At 36.9% G+C, this 12324-nt stretch overlaps 1 protein-coding gene across 2 annotated transcripts in view; it reads right to left on the bottom strand.

Annotated features, from left to right (window-relative positions):
• The window catches only part of TMEFF1 (transmembrane protein with EGF like and two follistatin like domains 1), a 104140-nt gene that overhangs the window by 43481 nt on the left and 48335 nt on the right, over window positions 1–12324 (bottom strand). For both annotated transcript variants that reach the window (XM_032240200.1, XM_032240201.1), the window contains exon 5: window positions 9588–9684. In XM_032240200.1, the coding sequence (XP_032096091.1) occupies window positions 9588–9684 (97 nt within the window). The remainder of the gene's footprint in view (window positions 1–9587; window positions 9685–12324) is intronic.

Below are 12324 nucleotides of genomic sequence, written 5' to 3'. Positions count from 1 at the left end.
TCACTCTTACAAAAAGTCAACCAGAGACTAGAAAAAAAACACTCCCTAACTCATTTTAAAAGGCCACATAACACTAAAAACTAAACAAAGAACAATTATAATTCATTGACTACAAATGAATAAAAGAGAAATCCATGAGTCCTGACTGATAGAAAAGAAAATCTCACTCTTTCAATAGACAGAATACCAACTAATAATGCATAGGTACAAAAAGAGACTGCAATCATAAAATAAAAGTAAAATGCTCTAAAAGTGAGTACTCTGTAAACAAAAATGAGTTCCTGGAAATTGAAAATTGTAACAGAAATGAAAAACTCGTAAAGTTGACGAAATCTCTCAAAAAGTACAGCAAAAAAACTTTAAAACAGAAACCAGCGGAAAAAAAGATAAAAGGAGGACTAGTCCAGGATGTCAACACCCAAATAACAGGAATACCAAAATAGAAAAAAGAGGAAAGAAAATCATCAAAGAACTAATTAAAGAAAATTTTTCAAAACGGAAGATAGTAAGTATCTAGGAAAAGGCATAACATTGTTAAATATCATTACCCCAGAGACCAAAAGAAGACTCCACATGCTTCAAGAGAGAAAAAAAATTATATACAAAGGATCAAGAATCAGAATGGCTTTAGACTTTAACAGCAACACTGGAAGCTAGAAGACAACAAAGCAATGCTTTCTTAATTCTCAAGGAAATTTGTCTCACACCTAGAATTATGCACTTGCAAAGTTCTAAATAAAATATTAGCTGTAGAATAAAAATACTTAAACACTTCAAACAAGGTCTCAAACGTTTTTAAAATCTTATACCTTTTCATAAGAAGCTGCTTAAAGAAGTAATAAAATGGGAGAGTAAAACCAAGAAGTTAGAAGCAAAAACAGAAGAGACACAGTATCCTACATAGGAGGGAGAGACAAAGGAATTTCTTAGAGGATACTAGTGGTATAACAAAAAATATCCTTGGTCTTTGTTTCTAGTTCTTGCTATAGAGTTCCCTTGACATTTCTTGAGTGATAGGAGAGTTCTTATATTCTAGTGAGATAACACATAGGGTGAGAGGGTAGGGGGTTACCAGAAAAACCAAACACAGTGATTAGAAGGTTAGAACTTCTCCCTCCTATCCCCACCCCAATTCTCCTACATCTGGGAAGGGGACAGGGGTTGGATATTAAGTTCAATCACCAATGGCCAATGAGTTAACCAGTTACTCTTACATAATAAAGCTTCAGTTTAAAAACTCAGAATAAGGGGGGTTCAGGAGCTTCCGGTTTGGAGAGCACATCTCGGTGGTGCACTTGACTCCATGGGGACAGATGCTTCTGCACTTAGGACCCTTCTGGACCTTGCTTTATGTACTTCTTCATCTTGCTGATCATTTGTATACTTTACAAATAAATAATAAGTATAGTGCTTTCCTGAGTTCTGTTGAGCCGTTTTAGCAAATTAGGTAGGGCATGGGAACTTTAAGATTTATGGTCATCTGAGCAGAAGTGGGGCTAACCTGGGGACCTCATTTGCAGCTGGTTATAAAATGGGAGCAGTCTTATGGGACTGAGTCCTTAACCATAGGTCTGCGCTAACTCCAAGTAGTTACTGTCAGAATTTAATTGAATTGTTGGACATCTAGGCAGTGTCAGAGAATTGGAAAATCGATTGTTGTTGGAAAAGATACCACACCGAAGGGAGATCCTGGGATAACGGCTATATACAAGACGCAGAGGGCAATCAGTCCACAATGTAATAGTTTAACTCTGTAGACAGCTGTGTGGATGGCCAGCATTACCAAGGTGCCTAGTGCTATCGTACCCAACTTCCAGTCAGAAGGCAGACTGCCCAGATAAGCCTGGCCCAGATTCTTATCTGTAGTTGGCTTGTCTTTAACATAAAATAATGAAGTCCCTGCTCTCCCCTTCACGTTCTGCTGCAAGAACCAACTCAGCACACTCATTGACATACTCCTGACAGCTGAAGGTGTGCTACGGGGAGATTAGAAGTAAACAACACAGAGCAGAGCAGTCCATTCTGATCACATTTCTACCAGTGATCCATACATTAGAATCCTATCAGATGCCTCAACTGTCATGAGCCTACATTCTCCATGACTCTGTGACTCCAATACTCATGGCTTTGTCCAGACTTCCCCATATGGGAACCTCGTAAATTCTCTGGGCAGCTGAAAACCAGACTCTGCCCCAGAGGCTGTTCAATGTGTCTTCTGTAAGCCTTCCTCTCTAAGGGGGCACTATTGTCCTTTCCTTCCATGGCTAGGTTAACATAAAGTACTGGAAATAATAGCAGTATTCTATTTTGTGCCCTAGGTATTAGGTACATATGTGGTTTTTAATTAGTATTCCTTAAATTGCACATGTATGTTTAAACACTTCTGTATGCAGTATACATTTTACAATAAAGATTTTAAATAAGGTACAGAACTATGTGTATAGTGTGATGCCATTAGCTTTAAAAAAGAAAAGAATATTTGAACATATTTGCTTGCACATACATAAAATAGCCCTGGGAGATTAAACAAGAAACAGATCACAGTAACTGCCTCTAGCGAAGACAACTGAGTGACTGGGAACAGGGGTAGAAATGAGACCGTTCACTCTAGAGCCTTTTTAAGCTTTTGAATTGGCAACACTAAATTTCAAAGGCATAAATGCATATATACATATATAAATAAATGCATAAATTCAATGGCTTCTATGATTTAGCACTATAATCTTGGCAAATCACAACTCCAAGTCTTTAAAACAGGGATAATACCTCAAAACACTGCTGACATGATCAAATAAGATTTTGTAAAAAGCTCTTTGAAATCTATCAAATGCTGTGCATATCTGAATTGTATTATTACTTCTGAAAAAATCCATCCTTTTGCTTCCTTTTTTCTTAACCCTACATAGAAGGTGCCATTTCTTCTCGATATAGTAAGTTTATTTAGCAGTTAGGAAAACATTGGCTTAAACTAATTCATGTCAGGTTACTGAGATTTAACACACACTTAATAAAACCTGCAACAAATTCAATATAGTCTTTTTCACACATATTAAATCCTTACAACCACCCTACAATCAGCTCTAAGTGAATAATAAAGGCCTAGTGTTGATTGTCACCAATTCAACAAAGGTCTATAAAAGGACCCATCCTAAGATACCCAACCTTATGGCCAGTTTACCCAAGACAGGAATCTAAAAGACAAAGTCCCTGTCCTCAGGAAGCTCACAGTCTACTTAGGGCTACGCAGAGGTAGTTTTTCAAGACCAGGAAGAAACACAGAATATGGTTATATAATTTATAGGAACTGTGGGAGAAAGCAAGATAGGCTTCCAAGAAGAGGTAGCGAAATCTGACCTAAGTCATGAAGCACCTAAGTCTAGAAGGAGGAGAAGGAGTTAAAACAAGCTGATAAACAGGAATGAGACTTCAGGCAGAGGGAATAATAGGAAAAATGGGTAGGAAAGTGTTCAGTAATAACAGTGCATTCAGAAAACTACAAGAGAATGTAGGGAGAATCAGTTTTGGATTTTAAAGGCAAAAATCTTACTGGCAACTGTCAAAGGACTTTAGGAAGATATTTCTGGGAAAAGGAGCCTGTCATTACTAATATCCAGATTATACTTTGGACAAAATAATGTTTATGTTTTTAAAAGAACATAAAATTATTTTTTCATTATAATATAAGGGGCTATAGAAGAAACTTATTAAACGTAAAAATAGTTTTAAACTATAATATCCAGGCCAGGAACGGTGGCTCACGCCTGTAATGCCAGCACTTTGGGAGGCGGAGGTGGGCAAATCACAAGGTCAAGAGTTCGAGACCAGCCTAATCAACATGGTGAAAACCCGTTTCTACTAAAAATGCAAAAAAATTAGCTGGGCGTGGTGGTGCCCTCCTGTAATCCCAGCTACTGGGGAGCTGAGGCAGGGGAACTGCTTGAACCAAGGAGGTGGAGGTTGCAGTGAGCTGTGAACATGCCACTGCACCCCAACCTGGGCGACAGAGCGAGACTCTGTCTCAAAAAAAAAAAAAAAGTGTGTGTGTATGTGTGTGTGTGTGTGTGTGTGTGTGTGTGTGTATATACACACACTGGAGATATATATATATATCTCCAGAATAAGGGAGTGCTAATGACAAAAATTACTGCCATCTCTGATTAGGAGGAAATAAGAGCAGAAGAATAGAAAAGGCACTTCTTCAGTTCTTTTTTTTTAAAGTACATGAAGCTTCCAGAAAGGAGAATATATTGCAGGACACAAATGTATTGCATTACTCTGTTTACACAAGAGAAAAGATGTCCTTGTACCTTCTGAGGGAGAGACTCCTCAGATTGTAGTACTGACCAGGAATCTGCATCAAAACAGAAAACGGGACCACAAATGACTAAGACGTCCAGCAGGGGGATTACACTGCTTATCCATGTTGTCTGTCACACTCTGCACCTATGTGATTCTCTGAGCAACTCTGAAATATATGTATCACTCGGGGAAAAAAATGGAAATAGCATCTCCAAAAAGGAGGCTGACATCAAAGAGACAGAAGAGCAGGGGCTATTTCCATAAAGTGCATTGCAGACAAAGTTCAAAAGGAATAATTGGAGGATTTTTATAACTCAACTGCATTGGCATTAGGCCTGATGATCCTACAGATTCCTCACACCATTCCTGGGCAGGGATTTAGGTCGAGTATATAAAAAGCACCAAAGTGAAAGAGTCCTATGATTATGTGGCCCCACTGTCCAGAGAGACAGCTGATAGCTATCTTACAGCAATAACTTCAGCCTTGGACAGATTAGAAGTACTGTTTAGAAAGAGAGGGGGTGTGGTACTAAGAATATATGGTTTAAGAAATATAAGTTGCTGTACAGGAAGTGCTGTTTTCAACTTTTAAGACCAAGTAGGAAGTCTATGCACCATTTCACGGTGGTCACAGTGAAATACTGAAACCCACTTATTTCAAGACCCACCACTCAAGTGTTCCTGAAATATGGGGAGTGAAATATGGGGAGTCATATTTCTTGGAACCTCAACCACCAATACCTCTAGGTATAAATTTGAAAGATAAGCATTGATGAACATAACTGTCACAAACCCATACAAAGCCCACAGTGCAATTGAAGAAATGCAGTGAGTTTCAGGAAGGAAAGGTTGTGGGGAGGAAGCCTCTTAGAAGCAAAAATAATTTAAATTATAAGTAAATTAAAATAGCCATTGAGCAGACAATAAAGATAAAATACATGCAATACATAAAGTTCATGCACTTCACTCAGAAGAACCTATACACTCTTATTTTACATTTAGAACTTATCCCTATTTAGATACAGTTTCTGCAAGTGTTTGTTTCCTATTCCAGGGAAGCAGAGAAGCAAATTAAAAGTTGAGGACATCTACAGTCAAACTCATTGCCAAGGCACACTAACAGCACCATAAGTAGCAGCTAACGGCCTTATAAGGGAAAAGAAAAGTTATTTTTAAGAAACAGATATAAGAACCTAAAACACAAAGCTAAATGAAGCCTTAAGTGCAGCAGTGAAACAACTACCACACATCATTGACCTCTACATGTGTGTGTACAACACAATAGATTGATTCCTTGTCATAAGACCTATGTTCTGGTTCTCCATTCAGCCTTTTCTGAACTCACCATCACCTATAAAATCAGGATAATACTTCCTTGCCCTACTACCAAACAGAGCTGCCCAGAAGAGCTTAAAAATATATATATGTAAAAAATGCTCTGAAACTGTATTATACTACATGATATGTAACAATAAGAATATGCTAACTATGTTCTACATATTCTGTTTAAGAAGGCAAAGAAGTATGTAATGTATTTAAATCAATTTCCATTTAAATGGCTAAATACAAAAATAGCACTTCTCTTAATAGCAGAAAATTAGCTTACATGGTACCATTTATCCTCTCACCAAAATGCCACATTTTTTTTAACAACTATCAGCATTTTTTTTTAACAACTATTCAAGAGAAAGAATTTTTAAAAGCAAGAGAAAGGCTTTAGTTGTTCTTTGCAAATCAGATAGGTTAGATAACATTTCTTCTGACAGGAAAGGCATTTCAGATTGAGAAAAGACAAAGTATGTTTGATTTTCTGGGTTTGTTTGTTTGTTTGTTCGTATGTATGTTTGTTTGTTTGTTTTTGGAGACAGGGTCTTGCTCTGCACCCAGGCTGGAGCACAGTGGCACAATCGTGCAGCCTAGATCTCCCAGGCTCAAGCAATCAACCTGCCTTAGCTTTCTAAAGTGCTGACATTACAGGTGTGAGCCACCACAAGCTGGCCTAAAATAACATTTTAATTGAATACTTATACCTAAAAAAATGCATGCAATACACATCTATTATAGTTATACTATAGAGCAATACTTTTCAAACTGTAGGTCATAATCACTAGTGGATTATGAAGCCAATTTAGTGGTTCACTGCCAGTATTTTATAAGAAAATAGGATAGAAAATATTAGGGTACATTGCATTTAATAAGGGTAAGTACCATTACACAGAATTTTGTTTGACTTAATATGTATTAGTACCATGTGTATATACACAGGACTGCTGGATAGCAATGTAAATGTATATTTCACATGAGGTGTAGTCAAAAAAGACTGAAAGTCACTGGTAAGAAATTCGATAAGAAAAGGCATTTAGTTTCTAGGTGCCAGCTAAGAACTAACAGAATTTAAAGGCAGCTATTACTCGGAGTGACCAAAACTTAATAAAGAAGTAAAGAAATCATAACTAGGACCAGGCTGATGAAGAGGGCAGTGTTTAAAAAAAAAAAAAGTCATTGGGCAGCAGGCCTCAAAGTAGGAAAAACATAACAGCATTACCTCTGGGAATTTTTTCTTTAAAAGAAAATTATAGAGAGACAGGTGGTAAGAGAAGCACAATATAGTGGTAATTAGAAGAATACCAATACCAATACCCCATCAAACCCTCTGACTTTACTCCTCAATGGTTTCATCTTTAAAATGAGAGGATCAGACTAGAAGGTATATTAAGATCCTACCTTAACACTCTGATTCCAATGGAGTTCATAATAATTAAGTCATAACAGAACTACTTGAATTACAACTGAGGTTTTGTTCTTAATAACTAAAAAGTTATCTTTTAATAAGAAAATCATGTAACATCTTAATAAATAATAGGTTTTTACATAAAAATCAAGACTTAATGGATGAATGTCGTATTTCTGCTTCTTTCCATTTTCCAGACCTAAACATTTTCCAGACCTAAACAGCCCAGCTGGATGGGTAAAAATTACCCTTAGATACATTACTATTCACCTGGTAGCAACCATGAAAAGCACATGGAAGGTGCCTGAGAGAGTTACATAACTACCATATAACTTTCTTGGTACCATGGCCCACTTAAAAGTTAAAAAAAATAAATAAATAACCACTGAGATACATTTACATTGTTAAAACAACTGCAACCAGTAATAAGTGTTTTACAGATTAAAAAATTAGATATTTCCAAAATTTCCTTTTGTTTCTTTCCATTGAAGGATCAAACACTTTAGCTTAATCACTTTTCTCCTGGGAGGAGCCTCCACCTTCTCCAAGACCCTGGGCCAATGAAAGGAGTTCCCTAGAGCTTCCGCTGGAGTGACTGACTTTTAGTTTCTTCCACCACCTGTGAAATTCAAACATAAACCATTAAATCTCCCAGAAGGAGAGTGATGGGAGCGGGGCATGGCGCTGGGAAATTCTTGCCCTTAAAACTACGCCACCTCGTGGACCCGGAAAAAGAACACATTCCTTCAGTATCAACTGCTTCCTTAATGTTTTCCTTTTATTTCATCAATTACCTTGCCTAATGTTGGCTGCTTGTCACTGTCTATGTACTCCTTAGCCTGCTGTTAAGAACCTGCATGCTCCTTACTATTGGTAAGCTCTTCCATGGTCTATGTTCACTTCCTTATGCTTAGAGCTAGTATCTACAATAGAGGTTGCAAGCTCTCAGATAAATAGACACACACAAAATTAATTTAGTACACACAACAGAGTTGCTCTGATTGGGAATAAGCTACATATTACATCATGAGGAGGTGTTTACATAAAGATATGTATTTTATTATGTAGATGTCTAGAATCCCTGGCCTCAAGCAATCCTCCCACCTAAGCCTCCCAAAGGACTGGGATTACAGACATGAGCCACTGCACCCAGTCTATCATGTAGATGTCATATTTGGAACCACTTCTGAGACTAGATGAAATATGTTTCAATTCTAAGCAAAAGACCTCCATCTTTTTCAATTTAGGCATAAAAATAATAACAAAAAGATGCATAAAATAGGGCTGAAAAGAGGGACTGTCAAAGGAATAAAAACAGACCAATAGACCAAGCCAGTCAATCACTGACAGCTATTTTGACTCTGAACACCATTACGGAACAGTACTAAGGACAAATACAGACACATACACATATATTAAGGTGTTTCATCATGCCATATCATTAATACAAAATAAAGGAAGAAACAGCATAATATCTATTGTCTGTTCCCTCTGTGTCCATACTGCTCATCATCCTTCTCTTGTTTTATAGGCCAGTATCTGCTTTGGAAAACATGTTCTTCCAAATGAAACCACTCCGAATGAAATTAATGGACGTAGGCCAATCTATGTGACCACTATGCAGAAACAGCAAGTTCAGGTTTTGTTTAGTTCACTTTTTACTGAACTTGCTTGTCTTTTGCCAATTCTCACCCACTGTGAAATACAGACCAAGTAAATTAACACAATTTTATCAAGTGCCACCCAAATATCTGATTTTGTACATAATACTGAAAATTGAGTGTTCTTAATTTGTAAAACTCACTTTGGGCATTAATGCTAATTGGATCATATTATTACTGTTCAGTGAAAAGTTCGAATATGCAGTTAAAGGCTGAATAAATATGGAACTGGAAAATACACACCAAAAATATGTATAAGTAAGGAAGAAAGCACAAATATCTTATAGAGAAAAATAAGTCTTCTAAAATAGACACTAAGTGGAAACTGAGGAAGTAAAGATCCATTTATGCTCCCAAGTCCTAAAGTCAACATTAAAGCTTTTAGAATCATATATGCAAAAAGCAAGCACCACTGGAAAATGAAAGAAGGATGAGACTGGAAATAAATAGAATACTGATGAAAGGAAACATCAAACATGACTGTTGATAAATGTCTGCAGCCTTACTGTTCTACAAAAGAACACCATTTCTTACATGGAGTGAATGGGAAATTGGACAGACAATGCTCTCAGCTACAAAACCCACCTTAATGAAGGCCAAAAATGAGTGAGAAAAGCATTTGGTATAAAATACATAAAACTATTGGGGGAAGAAAACGCATACATAAAATCAGAAAAACTACAAATGGATTATCATTCTAAAATATAACATACTGATTTAAATAGCCATAGTATTATATCAACTTAAGAGAAAAGTCAATAGACTAGCATTAAACAGAAAAAAATTTTTTAAACACACAAAAGATACAGAACCAGGTAAATGATACCTTTCCACAATATAATCATAGTGGTGATTAATCTCTAAATAACTATGTCCCCTCCCCTCAACCAACTCACCCAACATTTTCTGCATCTTCATCACATTCAGCTTTGTATTTGCAGGGTCCACACTTGGAGTGTTTTCTATGAACTTCTGCCCCTGACCCTTCTTCTTCTGTTTAAATAGAAAAATCAAATGTTCAACCAAAAGTTGGGATTCTTTCCAGGTATGCTTTATGTTTTCAGTAGTCATTACCCTGTTTCTGGGGAAAATGTACCTGAGCTCTTGAAAACACTCACTTCTAAAATCTACCAATGCTTTAAGTTCAAAAATGTTGCCAGTACTGAGTACAACATATTTTGTGAGGAAAAGCAAGTATTGGTGCTGGCAAAATAATCCCTTAAACTCTGTAGGCAGGAACAACACAGTAGGTTTGACAATGAATTGCTTTTTTAAAAATTTGCCATATAATTCTGAATAAGAGAGAGAGAAAAGAGACATGAGCAATACATTTACTCCTGTGATTACCCTCCTGTTGCGATCAGCCTGTGAAATACTGGTAAGCAGATAAGCACCTGACCACAGTAGAATGTAACTCTCACCTTTTCCTCACATCAGTTTCAAATCTGTCTTTCTAACTACATAAAAACTAACTTCAGAGTTAAAAGAAACACTTATCTCCAAATTTTAAAATGCAAAAGGGTCTCTTTAAAAAGGACTTTTCCTCTTTTTCTACTTGGCCACTTAGGACAGCCAAAAATATCTAGATACAAATGTATGCAGGTCTCCTATGACCTAACACAAAAAACAGTAAATACCACCAGTCCCAAACTCAGATCACATCCTACAATAAAAGGGCCTTACATTCTGTGGGTCTCAACTAGAGTGAATCATATCCTGATAATCTCAAACTGGGCAGGGAGATCAATTCTGAGATCAACCTAAGGATTTCTGTTCATTCAAGGGATTTCCCTTGAATTTGGTTTGAAAAAGAATACTATTCAGGGGGTGTCCTGTAATAAAGAAGGTATTAAAAAGGTACACAGATCTGCCATGCCTGTTTGGTAATGCTTCCGAACTTCTAAGGTACAGGTGTGTGCCTGCACCTTAAGTAGAAATATTCCCCTAAACTCTCATTAATACGCCCAAACAGATTCCAGTGATTATCATCCTAAATAATTCTGAGGCCCCAAAACATCATAATATTCAGAAATACTACAGTTACCATGAGCTCACTAAGGTCTGTATATTAACTGGAGCAAACCACTTATCCCTTCTAACTTATACTCCCTAAAAAAAATTGTCAACCTACATCCTCAGGGCAAGATATCCAGTATTGTTTCATCTTATTTTGTTTAAGACAGGGTCTTACTCTGTCATCCAGGCTGTAGTGCAGTGCCGTGATGACGGCTCACTGCAGCCTCAACTTCCTGGGCTCAAGCAACCCTCCCTCTTTAGCCTCCCAAGTAGCTGAGATTACATGCCACCACACCTATTTTTTTTTTCTTCTTTTGGTAGAGACAGGGTCTCACTAGGTTGTCCAGGCTGGTCTCAAACTCCTGGGCTCAAGTAATCCTCCAATCTCAGCTTCCCAAAGTGCTGGAATTTAGGCGTGAGCCACTGCACCCAGCGCAACATTGTATTATATAAGCAAATCTTGAGATGAACTCTAACTTCTTTAATATAGGAACAACAGTTTCTTAACTGAATACCTAACCACAGGGGCTAGACTACATGATCGCCTAAAATCTGTTCTAGCTCTAAGATCCAGAATTTATTATCTGACTCTTCAGACGTGATTACAAAGCTTCTGCTTGAATACGTCCATCTAAATCAAATTCTATTGTTCGACAGCTGTAATCATTTTTTGTTTTAGCTGAAACTATCATCCTTGAATTTCTCCTCATGATAGTTCTCCTATTTTCTAGGAGATCTTCAAAGTCCCTTCTAACTCTGAAATTTTAAGATTCTATAAAATGCAGAAGTCTGAAGTGAGGTTTCAGGCAGTTTTGAAAGGATCAGAACTGAGTTTCCATTTGCCTAAGTGTGAGTTGTACCGAAGTGGGTGTTCTTTGGTGTATCCCCATAATACCTCAAACATTATTTTGTATACAGTACATACTCATTAAGAATTATAGCCTCATTGGACAATGACATAGATTAGTCAATCTCAATTCTGATCATTTAAACTCAATTATATGCTTTACCAAATATTAATCTTTTAAACAACAGAAATAATTAATTCATATATTTGTAAAACAAAATCAAAAACATAGATAGGAAATTGTTAAAGGTTTAAATTAAGCTCTAAACTCCACGAGAGTTTTTCTGCAAGTCTTCCTTTTTCTAGGTACAACTCCCTCTGGAGTTGTTAACCCAGTACATTGAAAATTCCTTAAAAGCAAAACCTTGAAAGCAAGGGGCGGGAAAGAGTTACAAATACTCTGGTCCAAGCTAAAATCATTGGGGGGATGATCCCAAGAACAAGTCTCTTTGATGCAACCTCAATTTAACAGAAACTACAACATCTTTCCCTTAGTCTGACAACAAACTTCCAGAGAAAAATGCAAGAAATAAGAATGCCTAGAGCTGAGAGGAAGAGTCAGGTTAGGAGTGATGGCTAAGGAGTGCATGGTTTCTTTTTGAGGTAATTAAAATGTTCTAAGAGTGACTGTGGTGATAAATACATAACTCTGTAAATATACTAAAAATCACTGAATCGTATACTTCAAGTGACAAATTGTATGGTATGTGAATTATAACTCAAAGCTGCTTTTTAGAAAGAAAGAAAGAAAGAGAGAGAGAGAGAGAAAG

This window comes from Sapajus apella, unplaced genomic scaffold, assembly GCF_009761245.1.
Source record: "Sapajus apella isolate SASKATOON/1434 unplaced genomic scaffold, GSC_monkey_1.0 scaffold46, whole genome shotgun sequence".
Classification (NCBI taxonomy): Eukaryota; Metazoa; Chordata; class Mammalia; order Primates; family Cebidae; genus Sapajus; species Sapajus apella.
Note: the sequence above shows the minus strand (reverse complement) of the source record. Positions and strands in the feature narration are given on the sequence as shown.